General features: G+C 40.0%; 1 protein-coding gene across 1 annotated transcript in view; it reads right to left on the reverse strand.

Moving 5' to 3' along the window:
- BMPER (BMP binding endothelial regulator) overlaps positions 1 to 25,210 on the reverse strand; it is a 270,307-nt gene that overhangs the window by 164,255 nt on the left and 80,842 nt on the right. Inside the window, exons 4-6 of the mRNA XM_074284311.1 lie at positions 24,065 to 24,147; positions 18,555 to 18,645; positions 15,122 to 15,204 (exon numbers count right to left, since the gene is read on the reverse strand). Coding sequence (XP_074140412.1) covers positions 15,122 to 15,204; positions 18,555 to 18,645; positions 24,065 to 24,147 — 257 coding nt within the window. The remainder of the gene's footprint in view (positions 1 to 15,121; positions 15,205 to 18,554; positions 18,646 to 24,064; positions 24,148 to 25,210) is intronic.

Below are 25,210 nucleotides of genomic sequence, written 5' to 3' on the forward strand. Positions count from 1 at the left end.
TTTCACCAGTGTGGGGCCTTTGGATTCCTTCTTGGTGAGAATTCGCATTTACAATCCCTGCTACCAGGGATGTTGAGGCTGGTGTTGCTGGGGATACAGGGGTCTTTTCCAGGCTTGGGATATAGGGATCTTTCCCAGGCTTGGAGTAAGTGACCACTCACTGGCACAATAGGCCAGAAGCATTGACCTGCTCTGTTTCTGACATGGGCCAGCTGGCTACTTCTCAGGCAGCCTCTCAGAGGCTCACTGTATTGCTAATGGACCTAATAGGAAAAATTCTGAGTCAGCTTGAATTCTGCTGCAACTCAGAGCTCCCTATGTCTGAAACAATCCACCAGCCTCAACCTCCCTGCTAGCAGAAATTCTGGGAGTGCACCATCACACCTGGAGTCAAATGTTTTTGACTGATGACCATCACCCAAGATGAGAAGGCTGTTATCTACCCTCATGGAGAGAGTAGCAATAAATACAAGAGATGGGAAATCCCGCAAAGAAACTTATGTTATCCAGACACTTAGTTATAAAAAGGGTGTTGTGTCATTGACTGACAACCTGTCTTGGAAAACCTTTGTGTAAGCCGGTTCTTGGGTTGTTTGTGTATATGTGTGTCTCTGTTGGGGGGGGAGGGAAGGAGATATTGCCAAATCTGTCCTTTCATTTGGTGGGCTCTGTTATTAAAGACATCTGGGCTGTTTATGAATATCATAGATGCTGAAAACCCTAAAAAACCCCAAACAATCTCCAGAGTCCCCTACTAGCTCTTCTTTTCTTAAACTTGAAGGTGAAAGAAGTACATTTCTCACCAACATCAGAGACGTCATACCTGTCAACTCCTTATCCTTCACAAAACCAGACATGCAAGGTTGAGAAGAACTGGGAAATCAGCATCCCCGCTGTCCCCAACTCTCTGGAACTGTATTAAAACGTAATATTAAGTTATCCATCAACACTAATAACAGAATGAAATTGATTAATTTTCTATTTGCCCAAGTCATTTTCAATAAAGCAAGTATTTCTATTAATGACATTTTTTTTTTTTTTTACATTTGGCCAAGAGATATGGCTTTATTATGGCTATGCCACAGAAAGCCATTTTTATTTAGTCAAACACAAAAATGGATCCAGCAGGATTTTTTTCATAAGCCTGTAGAAAATACCAAGAAAAGCTTTTAAAAAAACAGACTCTAGTACAAGAATTCTATTTTATTCTTTGTGAAAGTTGGCTTTAGAATTGACTCGAGTTATGGTCAGAGTTCTGAAAACTCCTGGTATAGATTTCAGATTTTAGCATCTGGAACATTGTAGAAACAAAATAATATTAATCACAGTCACATTGTCTGATTCTATTTATGAGACAAGGAGTGGGAGGAAAGGAGAGAGAAAAAGGGGGGGGAAAAGGAAGGAGGAAGGAAAAAAGGAAGGAGGAAGGAAAGATGAGAGAATATATATATACATATATATGTATGTATGTATGTATATAATCTTCTTAAAGTTTCCTTTGATAGAATGTAATCTTCTTGGGAACAAAGATTTTCTTTCTTTCCTTTTTCCTTTCTTTTTTCCTTTTTCCTTTCTTTTTTCCTTTTTTACACAGTGTCTAGAACAGGGGTTCTCAAACTATGGCCCACGGGCCAAATGCAACCGCTGAGGACATTTATGCAGCCCACTGGGTTATGGCAAATGGGCTGAGGGGCACAGACAGAGTGTGAGCTTTTGTTTTTACTATAGTTTGGCCCTCCAACAGTCTGAGGGACAGTGAACTGGCCCCCTATTTAAAAAAGTTTGAGGACCTAGAATAATATCTAGCATACAGCAGTCTTTTAAAAATGCTTATTGATTTTTATTGCTGCTGTCTTTATTATTCTCATTTCCCCAGCAGCTAGCAGAAAAAGAGAAAGAGAGAAGGAAAAGAGAGAAGAGAAGACAAAAGGGAAAGAAGGAAGGAAGAAGAAAAGAAGGGAAATAAATAGAACAGAAAGTGGAAGAAAATGAAAGAAGAGAAGACAAAAGGGAAAGAAGGAAGGAAGAAGAAAAGAGGGGAAATAAATAGAACAGAAAGTGGAAGAAAATGAAAGAAGAGAAGACAAAAGGGAAAGAAGGAAGGAAGAAGAAAAGAGGGGAAATAAATAGAACAGAAAGTGGAAGAAAACGAAAGAAGAGAAGACAAAAGGGAAAGAAGGAAGGAAGAAGAAAAGAGGGGAAATAAATAGAACAGAAAGTGGAAGAAAACGAAAGAAGAGAAGACAAAAGGGAAAGAAGGAAGGAAGAAGCAAAGAGGGGAAATAAATAGAACAGAAAGTGGAAGAACAAATGAACAAAGGTATGAGACAGAGTGATAAGGAGGGAATGAGAAATAAAGAGGAAAAGGAAATATTCACAGAATTATATTACAAATTACAGAACTTTAGGTCCCACTGAATACATTAATATTCTCTGGGTGCAGCTTCTCATCCTTTATGCAATCTGCAATGTTGTTTCCTTGCATAATCCACAAGAATTTAGGAAACCTGTTACCTTCCCATATGACAAAGTCTCCCCAATACTCTGAAGCAGATTGGAGAGCAGCTTGTCATAAGCCTACAGCTAAAAAACAAATCCAGATTGGACTAATACTGAAAAGGAAAACATCTTCTCTGACCCAGAAATAGGACCCGTTTCTTAGAAAGTCCCTCACTTTTTCCATGAATCCAAGTAAGGCAATTTCCTGAGGCTGAGTACAAGCCTGTAGTCACCCAGGACCAGGGATCTTTCCCCTAGGGTGCTATTGAGCTGCTGGATGGGTGAAGTAAAGATGGGGTGAGTAGTTTGAAGAATGGAGAAAAGTTTTAGAATCATTTTTACAGAGCATGTTCTAAGCCATTAATAAATAAATAAAAGGATTGATCTATCACTCCATCAACATGCATTGCTGAAGTGCCAAGGGTATACTAAGTAATGAAGATAGAAAAATAAAAACCAAAAGAATACTGATCCCCAGGAATTTAGGATTTAATTGACCACATGATGTCTTCTAAGTGGTTTCCTAGTGCTTTCCCTTCTCAGATCACCTTCTCCTCACTCTACAGAAAGTTTATAGTCTCCACTTTTGGAAAGGGAGATTTTGGGGGGCACTGACTTGTTCTGTCATCCTCTGTACTTCCAGCACTTAGCATCACATATGACACAGAGAAAGGGCTTAATAAATGCTTTCTAACTAAGTGACATCAGTTCAGCTAGCAAATGGGAGCAGAGAAAGGGACTGTCTAAGGTGATTTGAGACCTGGGACTGTCATCACATGTCAAGGGGTCAAAGAATCCAGAAAACTTTTAGCAGCTGAGCATGAGATCCAGACTGGATGGGGAAGCAAGAGAAGACAGAAGATCAAGAGCCTAGAAGAACAGAAAGGAGATAAAAGACCAGGGCACTACCAGAAAATGGCAAAGTCTCAGAAGAGCGCCATTGGAGATACCAAATCCAACAGCAAGTACTGGCTTACGATGAATACAAAGAGGAAAAAAAAAAGTCTTTTTAGCCTATGTTAAAAGTAAAAAGCAGATTGAGAAATAGCTAGGAACACCTCTTACAGGAGAGATAATGATGCTTCTTGATGATGATGATGGGGGGTGATATGTTGATATAGGATTTTAAGGTTTGCAAAGTTCTTTACAAATCTTATTTTATCCTCACAACTCTTTGCTTAATCACCACCTTCTCTGGCTCTATGAAACCTTCCCATACCTCAGAGCTTTTCAAGAATATAAGCTTCTTGAGAGTAGGAAGTTTGTATTTTATCATTTTATTCTTGAATATATGTTTGCATTTACCCCAGACGGACAAAGTTTATTTCTGTTTTTGTTTTTGAATTCCCAGTATGTGATATATATAGTAGACTCTTTCTTAAAGATAATTTTAATTGATTTTATATCACCCCTCATATCCCTCCTCAAGTTAGGCTCTGAATAAAAATGATTTGTGTGCTTGTATGTAGAGTGCCTCATGTATTGGAAGTGTTTTTAAAACACCCATTATCCAATGATAACCCATTAAACATTCATTATCCGATTGAACAGGAAGAAAATAAAAGACAAAAGGAAAAGGAAATGCAAAAAGGTTTCAGTAGTTGTCAGGTCCTATCCTATCCTGTGATCATGAGGATTAAAGTTCACTGTGCCCATTTGACAGATTAATCAGTTAATAAACATTTATTCAGGATCTACTAGGCATTAGGCACTGTGCTAAGTGCTGAGGATACAAATACAAATAAAACCAAGATAATCCCTCCTTGCCCTCCAGGTGCTTACATCCTAGTATATAGGAGCAAGCAGAAAAGTTGGGAGTATGGGGGTACCAACTCAAAACAGGGATGAAGAGAAGTCTGAGTGATGGAGCAGGTGGGAACTAGGGTGTAAGGCAGTCTTCTCCCTACATAAAGAGCCTGGAGCTTATGGCCCTGCCCTCCCTGAGGACCAATCAGAGGGGCAAGATGTGAGGGGCAGACAGCTCCAACCGCTCAGCATCACAGCCTTCCCAAAGGTGAATTTCCTGGGCTTGATGGAGAAGGATGGAGGTCTGAAGAGATCCACAGGTGGCAGAGCTGATGGGAAGGAAGAAAGGACGCAGAATGGAGCAGCCAGGGTGGGGACAGAAAAGTGCATGGAAGCCTGCAATCCAACTGACCGGGAGACACCCCTGCCTGCAGCCCCAGTGCCACATTGTGCCACGGAGGTCACAGAACCACAGACCGAGAGTTGTAGAGGACGTCAGTGGCCATCCAGGAAAGCGTGTGAGGGCAGCGAATGGCCAGAAAGTTCATCCCCAATGCCTCGGATCCCAAATCTAGAGCTCGTTCTCCCAAATGGCATCCTGCCTCCTCTCCTCCCTGCAGGCTTCTGGAAACTCAGGCCCAAAGCATCTCAAGGCTGGCCAGCCTGGAGGAGATACCGGGGCTGCCTTGCACCTTGACCTCCATTCCAGCATGCTTCATTCCTTTCATTACTGACCCGATAAGAATGGTAGTCTGGAATCCCTGGGGTCACTTGGATCTGCCCCAGGACCCGCCTCCCTTCTTTTAGCAAGGAGTCCAACATGGAGGCAACCTCTCCCCGGAGCTAATCTCCTCTGACTACTTCGAATATCCATCCCTGGGTTTGCACTGAGATTCTAACTGCTGCTGCCTTCCAGAGAGATAAGGGACATCCAGCACATGTCAGGTACTGGCCAACATTCATTTAGTTGTCAAGAGAATAGACTACTCGGCTTCTCGTCAGGGCTGTAATCTTAGATTCTGGCTCAGACCTTCTTTTTAACTGCTATCTAATCCTCATACGCTCTAACTACTCCTGCCCCCATCAGAATGTACATGCATGTACATACAACACACAGAGACATATATGTACACAAACACACGTTCATACAATAGCTATATGTGTGTATTATTTATACACAGACATATAAGTCATATATATGTGTAAACATAACATGTTTATATACATGACTATTATATGTCCAGATATGTATATAAACACATATTCATATAATATAATATATATAATATGTGTGTATTAACACGTATTCTACAATATATGTATACAAACTTAAAAATATGTATGTATAACATATTATACATATATTTATATAAACACATTTATATTATATATGTATGTATATATGACTATTATATATACACATATGTATGTATATAAACACATATTCATATGATATAGCATATACATATATAATATATGCGTATTAACACATATTCTACAATATATGTATACAAACATAAAAATATGTATACATTATACATCTAATATATTTATAAAACACATATTCATATTATATATGTATGTATACATGACTATTATATATATACATATGTATGTGTATAAACATATATTCATATAATATAGCATATATACAAAGATAATATGTGTGTATTGACATATTCTACAATATATCATACAAACACAAAATATGTATGTATAATACATTATACATATATTTATATAAACAAATATTCATACAATAGATGTATATATGCACATATACATATGCAAATATATTATATATACATATATTACATATGTATATATACACATTTACATATGTACACACATTTACATACATATATATATATATATATATATATACAAATTTACACACACACACACACACACACACACACACATATATATATATATATATATATATACACACACACACACAATATGTGGTCTCAGATTTCCTGATATTTTTAAGAGTATGTGTGTGTAAATACTCCCACACACATACACATCCTCCTAAAAAGTATCAGGAAATCTGAGACAAGATATATTTTTATACATTGTTTATTCCTATGTTTTTAATCAAAAAGGCAACAAGGTGGAGTGAATAGAGAGCTGGCTTTAAAGACCAGTAGAACTGAGTTCCAGTCCTGCCTTTTACCCAAGATGGGTCAAGTCACTTTGCTCTAGGCCAATGGTAATAAACCCAGATAGGAAAAAAACACTTAAACCATTCATTGATTCCTAGGGACTGCATGTTGACTTTAAAAATCCCATATTACCATGTTTTATTGTATTTTTATTTTGTTGAATATTTCTCAATTACATTCTAATCTAGTTCAGTTAGGAACGTTGGGGCTGCACTGACACCTTTGTTCTAGGCCACTGGAGGGCTATTAGGTGCAGAGAAGGGACTAGCCTGCCTTGATAAAGGGAGTTTTCTCATTTGAGGGTACATTACCTCATTGAATCGCAGGTATCATCCCTACTCTGTACAGCTTCTTCAATCACATGCTTATCATTGCTCCATTTTTCTCCTTGAAATGGGAATTTGTATCCTTTCATAAATGAAGGTTTTCTGATCGGGTCTGCTTCAAATTACATCTCTCCTACTTTTAAATTTCAGAACCTTGGGCAAATAACTGACTCCACTGGTGTGACATCATCAAGTCTTGCTTGAGGGCATAGAGAAGTTAAATGACTTAACCAAAATGAGGCGGAACTTAGGAGTTCCTGATTCAAAGGCTGGCTAGACTGTATCCATTATCTTGTGCTACTTTTCAGCTTTATCCCTTCTCATTCATCTGTCCATCCATCCAACATAGGACAGCCCAAATCTGCGACTAGCATCCAGCAAATATAAAAAATCCTAAAGAAGAATCCTACCTAATTGAATAGAGCTTCTATAAAGAATGCATGGGAGGACCCAGAGGAGAATTCCATGGGAGAAGGGGAAGGTGGGCAGCGATGGTGGGGGAAGACATCAGGACTCTTCTGAAGTTCCTGTTTCTCTTTTCTGTGTCCAAGTTACCAACTTTCCATTCACTCAATCTTCCCCTCAATTAGCTCAAAGAACTATCACCAGGCTCCTCTCTCACACTAAAAATGAAAGATTCATGATATTCTACAACTAACCAGCATGAGATCATTGGTTATTTCCATAAATTCAACAGATATAAGGTAAAGAGAAGCTACCACGATGGAGGGACCCGACTTTCCATTTCAAGAAGAAAAAATCAACAATAATAAGATTGCCATTTAGACTCTTGTCCCAAATTGTCACCACAGGTTAGCATAAAAACCACAGTTTTTAGCATTTGCTAAAGAGAATTATCCCTAAAATGACATTCCCCATCTAAATGCAATCCATGTTAAAGGCAGAGTCAAATTCTGGGCTTTCCATTTGATATTTCCAGCTGGAGATGGTTCCTTACTCTCTCGTGCTAGAATAAAGTGGAGGAATCTTCAAAGCTTAGAGGCTATTTTTTTTCTCAAACAAGCTGTCCCAAGAGAAGACATAGAGATTCCTTGCAAAGCAATTTGTAGTAATTGCAACGTGAGCTGGACATAAATCCATGCTCCTTTCTGATCTCATCCACTTTAACTTACAAATCTTCTATTCCCTGTTGGCTTCAAAGGAATCAAGGCAAAGAGAGAAGGAGGGGAAGAAGGAGAAGCAAAAGGAGATGGGGAAAAAGGCCTGGGAGGAAGATGGAGGTTGACTCATTCTTTCTTCTCTCCTCAAAGTTTTCTGCCACTGCTCCTTTCCCCTAGGAGACAGCATTTTGCCTTTACTAGACTATTAGTTTGAACAAGGGTGTTTATGGACTTCAGGGTTTCGAGGAGCCAATAAAGTGGAGCCCCTTTGTCACAGACAGTCCATTAACAACCCAAGTTTATTGGGGAGGAAGGAGGGAGGAAGTCCTTCCTCCTCCACACACCTTTGTCACCAGAAAGCAATTGATCTTGGCTAGTTAATTTGGCTGCTTTTACACACTGAACACTTGTCATCCTTTTAAGTGCATCCCACAAACAAAAATCCTCACTCCCCATCATCAGTAAGTGATTTCACATGCGTACCAAACAGAGTAAGTCTTTGGTATTAAAGAACACAAAGTGCCTGGTACCTTGCCTTGGTCAGAAGCCTTGGAAATTTGAGAGTTCCTGTTATGTACTCTCTTCTTGAGACAAAGCGGCATGGTGCCCATGGGGTCCACTTACACAGGAAAGAGAAGCTGGCACTCTGGCCAAGAGGAAGGGAGGATGTGTTTTGACCACATTTCAATCTTGGGGTAGAAACCATCATTTCAAAGATTCCTGTTCCTGAATGTTCTTGGATTCTGGGTAACATCATCATCACCAGAGTAATAATGGTGATGATCACAGTGTTTATCTCATCCTTTGAGGTTTGGAAAGGGTTTTATGTAATGTTGACAGTCTTGTTTGTTTGTTATTTAGACCTAGTACCTCACAGGGTTAGAGAGAAAGTCAGACTTTTAGAGCCCTAACAGGGGCATTTCAAGTTTAATGATTTATACAAGGTCACACAGGTAGTACAAATCAAAAGGCAAAACTTGAACCCAAGCCCAACTCTGTCCACTACAACCACTCTACTTCTCATGGAAAAATAGTACTCGGTGCTTCTGGGTAGGACTCTGACAACAATATCAATAGCTTTGCAATTTAAGTTAGGATTAAATATGGTGATTTGGCATTTAAAACGCTGGACCTGGAATCAGGAAAACATTAAGAGCTGAGTGACCCTTAATATTCCATAATCTGAATTTCCTCATCTGTAAAATGGCAGGAAACTTAACACCATAACCATAATATCTCCTTCCCAGGTTTGTTATAAGGACCCAATGGGATAAGAGGTGGATAGTAATTTGCTGATCTTAAAGTGCCTAATTTAATTCAGTTCAACAATCCTACTACGTGCAAGAAGAGGTAGCTGGGTTTAATAGATACAGGGGTGAACTGTGGAAAGGCTAGCTTCAAGTGTTTCCACCGGTACATATTAGCTCCTCAGCAACTCTGAACAAAACCCTTAACTTCTCAGTAGCCCCCGACAATCCTCTAGGCCTCTACATGACTGAGGAGTTGCCATCTGCAGCAATGGAAATGATTTCCACACCGAGAGCTCCCTACAACTTGAAATCATAGTTCTGGATTTTGTCTAAGACAACGTAGGTTCCCGATAGAGATATAAAACTGAAGGGGAAAATGGCATAGTAACTGTCCACATGGAGTTCATCGTGGAATTGGGGTTGGGGAAAGGGTGGAATATAATACATACAAAAAGAATGATAATGTGACAGAGGCCAAGAAAACCCAGAAATGGGGAAAGTTCAAGGTGGAAAAAGTCACTTTTGCCCGAGAGATTTCAGAAAAGACCTCAAGGAGGATTTAGGACTTGAATTCAGTTGGTCAGTAGTCTCCTCCCTCCAAGAAAAGCAAGGAGACGCAAGAAGGAAGAAAGCAGTTGGAGATTGTTTTGGAAATTGTTCAAGATTTCATTGATAGATATTGTTGCCAATCACACTTATCAGCATGTGGAAATAAGTAAAAACTCATTTATTATAAGTTCAGAGGACAGGCCTACAATAAACTAAAATGAGTGAGCACCAGGCAGCAATCTTAAAACTACATTATATAGTCTTGGTTATATCACCAGGATAGTGAGATTGTAAAATGAGAAAATAATGATTTATACATCAAAGGACAAGTAAAACAAAGGGAAAATTTATAGCAGATAAAATAAAAAAGCTCGTCAGTAAACACTGGAGAGATAGCTGAAATTTGTCGACTAACCATTAATACTCTAGAACTATAGTTAGTGTCATGAACTCCTTTTCTTAAGCAATTGGAGGTAATAAAGGCAGACCAGAAATACGCATGTGACAGACCCAGAAAATACAATATATCTTATTATAATGTAGAATATATGAAGGAGTGAAGAGATAAAGGGAGGCAGGAAGGTGGGGACAAATTGATTAGGGCCCTGAATTCTGTTCCTAGCTTGCTACCACATGCTAATCTTAGACATAGTTTACTCATCTGAACAATAGGAATAAAAAAAAAAAGAAAAAGAAAAATGGGAATGAAAGAAAATCACAAAAAGACATTATATCATTATATGTTAGACATGAGCCATTATTAAATACACACATACGCACATATACACACATACATGTACTCTAAAAATGACCGTTCTGAAACAGATTGGACCCAGAGATAAGAGGGTCTCTTGCTCTGGGAGCCTCTAAAGGTAGCTAATAATTTTTGGCTTCCTGAATTGTCCCAGTGACATCTACCTAGATTTACACCCTTTGAAAAAAGATATTCCAACTGGAAGAAGGTAGGGTCCCAAAGTTGACCCAGAAAGTGAGATATATCAGCCATTCTAAATCTGCTGCTGATTAATAATCCTCATTATGATGATTGCTCGCTTATCTATTTTTAATATTATTTCATTTTGTCCTCACAACAAGCCTGAGGGTTAGTGCTATTATTATCCCCCCTTTATATATGAAGAAACAGAGGTAGATTAAGGTTAAGGGTCCAGTAAAAATCTGAGACAAAATCTGAAATCAGGTCTTCCTGATTCAGAGTGCTGTGTTCTACCTGCTATGACCCCTCAATGTCAAACCAGAAAACAAAAAACAAAACAAAAACAAAACCAAACCAAACAAAACAAAACAAAACAAAACAACAGTTAATCTTAAATAGCTGTGAAAGTAACAGTAGGTCCCGGGTCTCTTTTTTGGGACAGCCAAGATCTGGCCGACAAGCGTCCCTTTCTAAGATTCCAGGGGAGCTGAAATCTTCCCCAGGGGTCATCTCCACGGCTACATTGGCAGCTCCTTGAGGGCAGGGGCTGCCTAATTTTTCTGTTTATTGTTGCCCCCACTTGCCCAGTTTTTGCACAAAAGAAGTAGCTAACGAATGCTTTATTCATTCATTCATGATGCTTTTGTACAATTTGTGCATTTCCCGCTTGATTGTCACCATGCAAGGAGGGGAGTGTGGTATGGTGGTTAGAAGCTGAGATCTGGCAGCTGGGGAGACCTGGGTTCAAGACTTATCTTTAATACATGCTGGGGCCGGTGACCGGGAGCAAGTCACTTCAGTAGCCTTTCAGCATTCTAATAAGGCTGTAAGGTATGGCTGGCATCAGTCAAAGAAGCTCTGTCTACACTGACACAATCACAGGTCCAGTCTAAATCTCTAACACTACAGGGAGCTGAATGCACTTATCACTTCCTCAGTTTACAAATGAGGAAAATGAGGCTCCAAAGGCTCAGGTTGGTAGCTTAGGACTCTTGTCCATGGCAAGATTTGATCAGGTCTTCCTGATTCCATTCGGTATTGTGCTATCAAATCTGACGTCTCTGGTACATGACTTGTGTTTTGAGAGACTGGCCTAGGATTTTATTGGTAGGAGATTCTTGGCAAGGACATTCTCTCTATTGAGGTACCCATTCTGCACTTTTTAATCTTAGGCAATCACCAGGAGGACCTGGAGGTTAAGGCACTTGCCCAAGATCACATAGCCAATCAGAGGCTTGAATCCAGCTCTTTTGAGTGGCTGAAGCTGGCTCTCCATCCAACTTATCCTATGTAGAATCCACAGATACTAAACACATCTGAGACATGAATAAATTCAAAGCCAGGTATTTTCTTTTCAGTGAATCCCACCGTGGCAACGCCAGAGAAGAGTTAGCAAAATTAATTTATTTTTCTCCTTGCCCAGATTATGGGCAGGTTTTATGACACCCAGCCTTCCTTTTCATAGAAAAGCCCAGCAACCCTGGATGCCTCAGGCCCCTCCTCCTGCCCTTCTCAGCCGGAGCTTCGGAGTCCCATCAGGCCTGGGGGAAACCTGGATTCCTCAGCATGAGGGTACCCTCTGCTCCCACATAGCTCACATGCCAGAGCCCCTCCAGCCTACGGTCAGGGCAACCCTGGCGAACGAAACAGAGATTTTGTAATTACACGAGCAAGGAGGAGCCCCGGTTGGGAGTTGGGAGCACTGCATTCCAAGGTCTCCATGGTTACCCTTCTCCCATCAGGGCCCTGGCTTGCCAAGACCTCCCTTTCAAATGTGCTACATCAAAAGAAAAAAGCGCTTATGAAAATTAAGAACCTGCTTGTATTCATATGAGGGCATGAGAAAAGAAACTTGGAAGGTGAATGAATGACTGTACTCCTGACCTCATTCCCCCTCTTCCCAAGAACTCTCCAATTTCTCCTCATCCCTTCCCTGAAATAAATGTGAAAGCTAAGAAATCACCCAATTAAAGTCAACAGGATTAACTTCATGGGCAATACAGGCTAGTGGATATGGCACCGGTCTTGGAGGATAGAGCACCTGGATTCACATCCTGCCTCAGACACTGAGCAAATCCCTTAGCCTCTGTCTGCCTCGGTTTCCCGTTCTTCCAAATAAAGGAGAGGGGGATTTGGATCCAATAACTGAAAAGTCCCAATGGTCCTAAGGTAAGAGAAGTATCCCTTCAATGGTTCAAGAACATACTAAGTGAGGGCAATCATCCTGTGAGACAGTCATGAAGGAGTTGATAGTCTAGTTATCTCTAACGCTTTCAAAGGAATCTTAGATCATAGCTGGAGAGCTGGAAAGAAACAGAAAAGAATCTAGTCTGACTTCCTCATTTTAAAATTGAAGAAACTGAGGCTCAGATTGAGGTAGGACTCTCCTTCTAAGTGTCTGAGGTAAGATTTAAATCAAGAGAGATCTGACTCCAATATGGAAACCCACACCCAGACTGAGGCTGCAGAATACAGCAGAAACCAGTCCTGGTTTCATCCTCAGTGAGTCCCTGAGCTGCACAGAGCATCATCTGCTCCATCATCTGTACGGCTCTAAAACCAAGAGGTGAGGAAATGAGCTCCATCACCTTCTAAATGGAAAATTACATAATTTTTAAGAACTGTCTTATGGATAGTGAAAACTAGCTCCTGCTTTCCTCATTCACTTCAACACCTTCTGAATTTAGGGTCTTTTTCCTAGAGAAATCCCAATGGGAAAACATCCCCTCTGGATGGATTTGAGCCTGTATCTTTCTCTCTTAGCTGTCCAGATCCTTCAATTTACTGATTTGCCCACGGTCATAAAGGAAGTTAGTATGAAAAGCAGGATTTGAATCCAGGTTTTCCTGCCCATGAAATCACGCTACTGACACATAACCCAAATATTAACAGTGGAAGAAGGGAGGGGGGAGAAAGGACTGTCACCCTCAGGCAAATCATATTGACAAATGATCTGTATTTGAAAAGTCAAATGTTGATACAGCACAGATGGCTGCTTTTCCTTTGGAACAGGCAGCAAAGAGAGGTAGCCTAAATAAAATGCCTTCTGCTTGATTAAATAGAATCAACCTAACATTATTCCCCAAGAAAAGAAACGCAGAGAAAAATCAGTTCACCGGAGCCTGAATAGCCTTATTCCCATTTATTTCAGGATTAAACGACTTTTGCTTGTTAACAGAATAGCTAGGTAGAATGTAAACTCTCTGAAGACAGAGACTGTTCCAATTTAGTCTGTATGTTTCCAAGTGTCTTGCACAAGCCTGGTTCATAATAAGCTCCTGGTAAATATTGTTCAATTGAGTTGAACTGGCACTTAACAAATCATAAGTACCTAAGAAATACTTTTGGATTGGATGAATAAATAAAAGTCTTTCCTCCACTTAGTCTCAGGCAGCTCTTTTCTTATTTATCTCATTTCCTTCCTTTTTTCTCTTCTTCCTTCCCTCCCTTTTTTCCTTCCTTTCTTCATTCCTGCCCTTCTTTTCCTTCCTCCCATACTCCCTTCCTTCCCTTCTTCCTTCCTTCTTTTCTCCCTACCTTCCTCTCTTCTTCTTTCTTTACTCCCTTTCTTCCTTTCTTCCTGTCTTCCTCCTTTCCTTCCTTCCTTCCCTCACTCTTCCCTCCCTCATTCCTTTCTTCTTTCCTTCTTTTCTCCCTCTCTTCCTCCTTCCCTTTCTTCCTTCCTTATCACCTTCTCTCCAACTTCCTACCTCTTCCCTTCTCCTCTCCCTCCTTCCTTGTGAGACCTGACCTCAGTCGGCTGTGTTTGTTTTATTCTGGGCTTTTTCTGCTAGATGGGGGTGGGGAGGGTAGAGAAGAGTCAGACAGAGTCCTGACAACCCCAGTGATTTATGAGGACCCACATGTGATTCTGGCTGATGAATTTCAGATCCTAAAAACCCTTATGTGTTTTCTTTAATATTTGAAGCAGCGTTACTAAGGCACAAGTCATCTTGAGAGAGTCTGCTCTTTATTAGAAAGGATTAAAAGCTTTTGAAAAATATGGTCTTGCTAAGTCACTACTGTAACTCAGTGGGATTAAAGAGACATTTTAAACAGCCCATCAAGAACTGATATTTCGCCTTCTGTAACCTAGGGTTTATTTCCATATTTTTTTTAATGTTAAGACTTCATAAAATTCTCCAGTGATGTGTCAAAATAAGAGCTATTTCCCAATAGGAAAATTGCCAAAGACATGAATAAGCAGTTTGAAGAAATTCAAAATATAAACAACTACATAAAAATGCTCCAGATCACAAATACTAAATATAGTAATAGAAATATACTAATATAAAATATGCTAAATAAAATGCTAAATAAAGCAACTCTGAGGCTCCAGTTTGGAGTGGAAAGATAGCAAGAGAACAACCACTGTTGGTGACACAAAACTGTGAATTAGTTCCGCCATTCTAGATTTGTTCGACACTAGGCTCAGAACATTACCGATAGACAGAAAAGTCCAATGCATGACACTCACAGGCAGGCACTCTAAGAAAGAACCCCTTACAAAATCCAGGATTGTACTTACGGTACACAAGCACTTGGTGCATCTGTCCCCTTCGGGCCGAAACTCTTCCCCTTCACGGTACTGGACTCCTTCAAAGACACATCCTGAAAGGGAAGGACAACTTTAGTCCAAGCGAGCTCTGACTCGTGCTGTCCTGCAGATCTGAAGGACACGTTTTTCCCCCATCCATGTTTTTTGCCCTTCTTCCCAATTCAAACAATAAATCAACTGATAAAATAATAAACAAATTGACAGTCATTTACTCTGCACCTACTTACTATAGAACCAAGCATCATCTTGGATGCTAGTGATACAAAGACAAAAAGAAAAGAAGCTAATCTTTTATGGAGGAGACAACTTATCTTTGGGGGAGATGCATTAGATACATAAAGGATAAGACACATTTATTAAATATAAGACACACATACTGCTAGTCCTGGAAGGCTCTCACACTTACACACACACACACATACACACACACACACACTCACACGCTCACACTCACTCATACACACACTCACACACACTCACACACACTCTCACATGCTCACACACATACTCTCATACACTCACTCACACTCACTCACTCACACATGCTCACACACACTCACACTCACTCATTCACACACAAACACACTCTCTCACACACTCACACATGCTCACACACACACTCAGTTATACACTCACAAACACTCACACTCACACACACTCTCACACACTCGCTCACACATGCTTACACATACACTCACACACTCACTCATTCACACACACTCACACACACTGAACCAGAAGTTGCATTTCCAAACCTGTGAGTCATGTTATACCCACACAAGTCCTTTTAGAAGCAGGGGAAGTGCAAATGGAAATGCACAACCTGCTGAGAGATGACCTTTCTTCTGACTAAAAGGAAGCACCCTAGCATTCAGAGAACCCCATCCAGCAGAAGATCAGTACAGGTAGACCATGGTAGAAAATGGCCATGGTCATCTCCAAATCCCAGGGTATGGGACCAAAGCAGGACCTGGTAGTAAACAGGAGGGTTTATTCTTTAGAAAATTAATGAGATAAAATCTTACAAGATTTTTAGGGACAAAGAGAGAGGGCTGGGACAACCTCTGAGTTTCAGATGATTCCCAAGTAATACAGACCAAGAAATATCTTGGGTCCAACCTGTTGTTACTTTGGACAGTGGCTGGAGAAGAGTAGAAAGTCTGCCCTATATCCCCTGAGAGACCCCGGTCTGTTTTCAGCAAGCATCTGGGCTTCTCATCATCAGACTTAGCTGTGGCCAAGATAATGCAATATTAAAGAGTTGTATGTGAGTGTGTGCATGGTGGGGGTGGGGGAGGTGTGCATGCGGCACATGCTAGTCTAAGGAAACACAAGAAAGCCACAACCATTCCTTCAGAACGAATTTTTACCAATGCCTTCCCAGAGTGGAAAGCAGACCTTGGATCCAGATCGTGTTGGGCAAAGCTAGAAGGCAATGGAGGGATTTTCTAAGCATTGGATGTCAAACTCAAATAAACAAATAAACTATTCCTGTAGACTACAGATTGACTTAGAAAAACTCACATTGGGGCAATTAGATGGAGCAGTGGATAGAGTGGAGGGCCTGAGTTCAAATCCAGCCTCAGACACTTAACATTTCCTAGCTGTGTGACCCTGGGCAAGTCACTTAACCTCAATTGCCTCAGGAAGGAAGGCAATGAATGAATGAATGAACAAACAAGCAAATAAATAAAATGAATAAATAAATAAATAAATAAAGATTAAATCATATTAATGTTGGCTAGGTTTTATTTTATTTTTATTTATTCAAATAAATCCTTCCCAACTATATTTTAATCTGGTTTTCCCGGCCCAGTCTTTGGAGGTCGCTACTTCTGCTTTAGACTGGTGAGCTTGAAGGAAAGGAAGTTGTATTTGGGAGAGGGGGCCTTATAAACCCTCTTGTTTATCACCAGGTTGTGCATTCACAGAACCAGAGTTAAGTATTTCTCTCCCAGGGCAGAGACAGCAGAATATGTGTCAGAGTAATTTTTTTATGACAAACTTAGTTGAGAAGCTAGGAGAGACAAAGGGGCTCAGGGTGAGTGAGATCCCAGATACATGCCTCCACCCACTCTCAGAGAGAAACTAAAAAAAGGCTACTTCTGGAAGGGGGCAGAAAAATGGAGAATAGACCAAGGAGGGGTCCTCTGAGAAAGTGACCATGGAGAGACAGGTTTGTGGAAAGAGGAAGCTTACTCACTCTTTCGACACAAGATCACAAGATCTCACAAGATCTCGCAAGATCATCACCTTAGCTAGAAGAGACTTCAGAGACCATCTCGACCAAGGGATCTTTGCTTATTTTGTCCTGGGTTCCTGAGGCAATCCAGTGAAGCTGTGCCTTGTTTCGTTGGGTTTTTTTTTATGCATAAAATAAAATAGAGGATTACCCAGGAAAAGAAATTATTATGATGATGATTATTATTATCATCATAGGAGTTCAAGCTTTTATTGAGTTTTATTTATTTGTTTATTTATTTAATAGAAAACACCATCTGCATCCAGAAAGAGAACTATGGAGTTTGGATGTAAATCAACAGCTGCGAAGTTCACTTCTTTTTTCTGTTTTTTTGTTTGTTGTTTTTCCTCTCCCATGATTTTTCCCTTTTGTTTGGATTTTTCTTTCCCAACATCATTATTGTGTATTTAAAATGTTAATATACATGTGTAATCAGAAAAAAAATAAATAAATGACAATGATATTTATTTTAACCTTAATGGAAAATAAGAAAGGGGGGGAAATTATCAAGTACACAGGAGGACATAAGAGAAGATTCAAAATAAAAGCAATAAATTTCCATTTCAAGAAGGCCTATATAATAAATACTATACATTGTGGTCAGAGCTGCCCATCTTTTCTTTGCTTCCTTGTAGGGTTGTTTTTGTTTTGTTTTTTGTTTTTTGTTTTTTGTTTTTTGTTTTTTTGTTCTGTACAATTTTTACTTTATTCTTTTTTCCCTTTTCTCCTCCCCTCCACTTCTCCCCAAAAAACAATGATTAAGCACAGTTAAAGACAGACAGACAGATAGATAGATAGATAGATAGATAGATAGATAGATAGATAAATAGATAGACAGGTACATAATACATATATATATACATACATACACACATACACACACGTATATATATATATACATACATACACACATACACACACACACGTATATATTTAAATGTAAAATCTATCAGTGCAAGACTCCAGGGACTAATGTTAGGGAAGAAGAGCTAAGAGATTTTCATTCAGGTAAGATGAGGGATTTGAGACAAAGTCCTGTCCTCATCTAATATGTAATCAGCTAATTAATATGTAACTAATATGTAACTTGGAGGTCACAGAGAACAGAAATTCAGAGGGCTTCAGGGCAAGCTTGGCCTTGTTCCTTCCCAAGAATATTACCTGGACAGGTGGGACAGCACATCCCCTGCTGCTTGATTGGGTTTTTACAGTGAACCACGCAGCGCATTTCTGCCTTGGTCACAACTCCTTCCTGAAAAACAAAAGACCACAAGCCTGTCAAATCAGAATTCTCCCAGGAGGGCATTTGCCCTCTCAGGCTACTGGGCGATAAAACCAGTTACTAATGCTGCAAAGTACTCCTTCACGCCAAGTTCTTACCTGACAAGGACGTCAACTTGTGCAGGCATTAGTCATTTAAGGGCTTTATTGCAGAAATGAGGAGATGGGTCCCCTTTCCCCAGGACATTTACCATGGGGTAGCCTTGCTTCCTAAGCCCAAGGACAAATCCTAGCAATTTATCCCAGAGGCTGATTTCTACAAATTTCTACTCTTCTTGTACTATTGTATTACTATTGCTAAGTAAGTTTAATTTCTTTCCCAAACTCATTTCTCCTCCAAATCTCGCTGAAGAACAATATATTGCTAAATCCCTTTAAATGAATCATTCTTACAATTACATCATAATAGTATTTTCTAATAAACAACACCAAAAGAAAGCAAAACATCTGAATAATTGCAAAACCAAAGCATGATCCCCAAGAATAGTGATGGAACATCCCTCCCTACTTTTGGTAGAGAAAGGGACAGACGGGTGCTGGGTGTTGCAAGCATGGGCTTGTACATTTGTTTTGAAATAACCTGGTCACCATGTTTTTGCAAAAATAAAGGCTGTTAAATCATCAACTAGCTTTTGCCGAACTGTTTTTCACTGTTATGAAGGAAGGCTTAAAAACTAAGAAATACATTTTTAAAAGGGTAGACTAATGTGACAGAGGGAGGAAGGATATTTGGAAATGACTGACATAAGAAAAATCGGTAACACTTTTTTTTAAATGAGTCATCTCTCTAAATCAGGAGTTTTATTGGCTCATGGTATCATAGATTTAGGCCCAAAAAGGACCTCAGAGGCAAGATGGTGTAATGGATAGAGCACTAGGCCAGTTTGAATCCTGCCATACAATCATCATCTTTTTGAATAAGGGCAAATTATGTAACCTCTCTAGGTTTCCATTTTCCATCTAAATGCCAGACGTCATAAGAGATTCCCTGGAGGGAATTTTAGAAGCCAGCTAAGTATGGCCCAAAGAAATAAATTGATTTGTCAAAAGTAATTTGTTGTCCAGGAAGGCTGAACAATAAACCATAAGAGAGGTAGCATTTGAACCCAGGTCCTCTTTCCACTGGGTCACAATGTTTGAACATCTAATTATTATTTCAGATCGTCTATTATAATCCCTCATTTTGGAAATGAGGAAACAAACTCAGAGAGATAAAATGATTTGTCCAAGACCACATAAATGATTAGTGAGTATTTGAAACCAGATCATATTTCCACTGAACCATCAACTGACCTATAAATTTATTGAAAAGTAAGAAACAATGATATTTAGTATTCCTGAATCAAACATGAACCAATCATTTCTATATCTGTCCTCCCATGCACCCATTATTTGTCTTCCCCACATCCACACAAGATTTTCAAACATGAAATGAAGCCCTGCAGCAAATATTATCTTCCAAAATCTCCATTTTCTTGCCCACAAGAGCTTCCAGTTTTCAGTGGGAAGACGAGAAGGGGAGAAATTCTTCAGTTATCTCTACCCACAGTATTTTCTCTTTTTAAAAAAAATTTATTCTGAAACTAAATACTAAAGAGAGAATTTCCATATACACAAGCAAAAGAAAATCTACATTTCTGAATTTCCATGTTGTGGTAATTGCTTTTTGAAAGCATATCAACATGTTCCTTTCAAAACTGTCCTACTAGTCTGTGTTTCCTTCTGAATAACCTCATATGTGATCTTTGAAGCTCAGTGAAATGAACTTGTACACTGAGTTCTCAATTCTCTCCCAACCCCAGAATACTAAAATTTCTACCACTGAAGAAGGAAACTTTCAAAGGGAACTGGAATTAACCACAATGATTATTATGATAATCATAACAGGTCCCATTGACAGAACTCTTTGTAAAGGACTTCGAGAACATGACCTCATGATTGCATTTTATATCCTGAAAATAGACAATCTTGATTTCCAGAAGGAGGCTGACTTTTAGTAAGGTTGTATAAAAGGAATATAGTTAGACTATTTTTAACAACTTCAGGGTGGGAAAATATGGTTCATGGGGACATGTGTTTATAGTAGGGAATAAGTAAATTTATTTCCCCCCTTTGGAGGACACAGAAACATCCCTAAGTTAGTCCTGAGTGAGGCCGGTGGACATTTCAGGTAAAGGAGGCCCCTCCTTACCCCCAGGTGTAGCAGGTCTTTCTTAGTTCAGCTGGCAGGAAAATGGGCAAGAATCTGGCAACCATCTTCAGTGGAAACAAAAACACCAGGGAGAGAAGCTTACCTTGCCCTCCTCTTCCCTGGGAGGAAAAGCGTTGGAGAGATGAAAGGGCCTGATGTCTCAGATCTAATGATTTCCCAGTTGGGGCCAAGCCACAGAATATTTCTTTGCTTCCTTCTGTTAGTTATAATCCTTAAAGAGGGCGTGTTAGAGGTTTGGAGGGGTTGTGGTCTCCATTCCCATTTGGAAGGGAGAGGAACAAAGGGGAACAAGATAATGGGATGAGGAAATGAGATGAGGGGAGAAGCAAAAGGGAAGAGAGATAGGGAATAGAAAGGAGACCAGAAGAATAAGGAAGAGGAAATAAAATACAACGGGATGGAAGAACAGGAAGGGAAGCAAGAGGGAAGGAGAAGAGGGACATCTCAAAATCCATGTGTCCAAAATAGTACTTTTCCTTGAAACCCTTTCCTCTTCTAAGCTTCCTACTAGTACTCCCTAGGATGTCCCTATTGTGACGGTCACCTAGACTAACCAAAGGAGCAGACTAGCTTGTACATCCAAGCTGTGTCCAAGTCTTCTTTCTACCTTCGAGTCTCTTGTCCATCCCCCTTCTCTCTCCTAAATCTATACCGTGAGGCTCTAGTGACCTCACACCTCCTGCACTCTCTCTCCTATTTTGAGTCCATTGTCCAGTCAGTGGCCAAATTACACGTCTGACCATGTCCCTTAGGACAACAAATATAAAAGCTTCATTTGAATTTTGAGGACTTGATTCCTTCCAGTTTCCCTGGTCTTCCAATGCTTTCCTTCCTTCCACTCCTTGGATCATTAGATCACCCTGATCATTTTGCTGTCCTTAAATGACATTCCATCTCCCTGATCCTGGACTTCTCCAGTATGATCCCCCAATCTCGGGCTACCCTCCCTCAGTACTTCGGCCTCCTGGCTCAAAGCCCACCTTCCGCCAGAGTCCTTGCCCAGTGTCCTCCCAGAGCCATCTCCCACACATACACATAACACACTGCTCACACCTTCCCTTGGAGTTTATCTCCCATTTATACCATATAGAATTTTCATGTATAATTATTTGAGGATCAGCTCCTTCATTTGACTCCAGGCCTCTTGAGAGGGTGAATCGTCGCATCCCTAGTGTTTGCCACAATGTCTGGAACCTTGCAAGTGTTTAATAAACACTAGCTGACTGAGGAAAGGGGGAGAAGAGAAGAAGAGGAGGGAGAGAGGAAGGGAGGGAGGCCAATGGGGAGAGCAGAGCAGGAAGAAGAAACAGGAAAGGAGGCGAACTGGGATAAGGGGAGAAAACCTGAGAAAAGATTTGAAGAAAGGAAAGTATTTGTTTTTCCTTTTTTAATCTAAAATCTGTACAAAAGTGTTTTTAAAGGCTATTCTGAAAAGAGTTGGATGAAAGAAATCTTATACAAGTAACAAAATCTGTCTTCAGCACCTCACAACTCCCTTTCTTCTCTCCTCTTCCTCTCTAGGGCCATTGCCTCCAGCTGGCACTGGGTATCCTGCAACGGGCCCAGCTTTTCTCCTCCCTATTCCCCATCCCCCAAAGCTCAACCAGGTTGCCATTTTCCCAGGCTCTTGATACTCATGTATATACAAATATATATATATATATATATGAATATATATGTGTGTATGTATTTATGTATGTATGCATATATGCATTATGTATATATGTATATATTGAAGGAATCTGTTTTGTTTAACATGCATATTTATTACAAGAAATTTGTTTTTTTTTTTCTTTGTTTTTTTTTTTCCAATGGAGTGAGAGGCAGAAGACCAAGCAAATCCTTTTTTATTCGTTTTTAATTTAATAGAGCTAGGGCGTAGTGCTAGAGAGGTGAAATGTTACCACAAACTTTCAGATGAGGTCACTGTCTTATTAGTTTTACTGAACTGTTTTCCTTTGTTACAAGAGACCTCTCAGGAAATGGGCGTCATCTGTACACATTTATAACGTAAAAAGAAAACATAGCAATAAAATACTCTTTGAGAAAATAGGGACTATAATAATAGCACTTCCTAGAGAGGGTCGGAACCGAGAAGAGTCTTTGAAATGCTCTGTGCAAAGTTCTTGGCAAACCTTCAAGCACTATGGAAATGTCTATTTTATTGTCAGCATCATCATCATCATCACCATCACCATCATCATCATCATCAAATGTGGTGATTCTTTCCAGGAATAACTCCTTTAAATCCAAATTTCCTGCCACCAAGTCCTGCTGTGTTTGATGAGAACTGGGATTATCCTCCAGACAATGTACCAATACCAGCCTAAAAGAGGCAGATCCCTGGCTGTGCCATCAGGGGATCTCATTTCAAACCTTGCCCCACTTAAGAGGGTAACCACAGACAACTCATGTAATTCTCTCTTTCCCTCAGTTTCCTTATTTGCCAAATGAAGAGGTTGGATTAACTATCCTCTTGAGATCTCTTCGTTAAGATCACTTAAAAGGAAGGAGAGCACGCCCCCTGTTTTCCCTTACATAGTTTTCATAAATATACCAAAGAAATGGGGGCTTTTTAAGGCCCTTTCAATGAAGATTTTTTTAAAAAGCTTCCCTTCACCCCTTCACCCCAGTTCTATAAGGCTCTGGAGCCTGGAACACTCCGCCCAAACTGGGATATAATCTCTGTTTTCCCTGTTCAGCTAGGCTTGGTCTCCCTGGAACAGTTAGGGGCTAAAATCGGATTGTTTCTGGGCCTAGCAGGTTGACATCATTGAGGTTCCCGAATACTAATTGCTTAGATTTAATACAATTTGCAGATTGGCTGCCTTTCAGAATGACTCTAAATCAAAGAAAGAAAACATATACACTTAAACAAAACCTCTTTTCTGCTTATTGGACTTCATGTCTTTCCTAAAACTGACTTCACAGGAAGACTTGGGTTTTCCCCAAGGTCTTATGCATCTTACGGAGCTTTCCCCCCAACAACATTCCACGAAGTTGAACAATTCAGCTGTGTGTTTCTGAGACCGAACTTGTCCCAGAGTCCTTCAACATCCTGATAAATGTTGCAAAAAATAGATGCAAGACTGTAGGTTCCTTTTACATGAAGGGAGTGGTTGAAAAGGGTCAACAGAACCTTTTTGGAAGGGACTAAAATTCTGGCCGATCTTCTTACCTGGCACTGGTGAAGAACACAGGGATTGCCTGGGATCTGCCATTTTAGGGAGCTGTTGTAGGTATTTCCTTCATAATTGCAGCCTAAGGAGAGAGAGGGAGATACTGAGTGAGAGAAATAGGTGAAGTTTCTTTCTTTTGATAAAGATCCCAAAAAATCATTCCAGGAGATGGAATTTAAGGAACCTCCCATGGCTGATTTTCAGTTGGCACAGTGGAGAGAGTGATAAATTTGGGACAGAGGACCTGAATTCTCACTTTCCTTCTGTCATTTATTACCTTGAAGGCTCTGGACCTCAGTTTCCTTATCTGTGAAATGGAGTTGGACTAAATCCAAGCTCCACAACCAACAGTGATTTCACCTCTGTATTAAATTACCAATTTGGATGAAATCATTTTTAGACTAATACTGGGCTTCATTCCTCTAGCAGAAGATGCTCAGTCTCTCTGTGAGTGCCTAAAGGGTAGCAAGAGGCATCTAAATGGACATCCCATAGAACCCAGGAAAGCCTAGTCCTAGGACCCAAAGTAGAAGAGATCGCTCTAGCCATACTGTCTCCAAACCATTCAAAGCATTATCTCCATCCCACTCCCACCAGAAAATGGAACTCTGCCCTTGAACCTCTCTGGCTTGGATTAGCCTTCTTTGGCCCTCTTTGCTCGGTTCTGGGCCTCTCCAGAAATTCTAGGACATCTCAAACTATAATTGGTATAACCTTCTGCCTCTCTCTGTTCCCTTGTAGGAGTTCTTTCCCCCTTCCCCCTTCCCTATTTTGATTATTCCCAATTTATTCTGTGTATATGTAATTGTATACATACTGTTTGCCCCATTAAACTATGAGTTCTTTAAGAACGTAGATTGTTTTTGTCTTTCTTCATACCCCAAGCACTTAGTAGGGTTCCTGATATCTAGTGGGCTTTAATAAACGTTTTAACTGACTGACTGATTCATTAAAATGTAAATTTGAAGTCAGAATTGTCCTACTTGCTTTTAATTGTAGCCCCAGTAGTTAGCAAAAAAGTTTCTCTCTCTCTTTCTATACACACACATATGTGTATATATGTATATGTATCCATTCATCCATCCATATACTTTTTTGTCAAACTATCTATCCATCCATCAATCTATCTTTCTGTCTGTCTAGCT

This window comes from Sminthopsis crassicaudata, chromosome 1, assembly GCF_048593235.1.
Source record: "Sminthopsis crassicaudata isolate SCR6 chromosome 1, ASM4859323v1, whole genome shotgun sequence".
NCBI classification, from domain to species: Eukaryota; Metazoa; Chordata; class Mammalia; order Dasyuromorphia; family Dasyuridae; genus Sminthopsis; species Sminthopsis crassicaudata.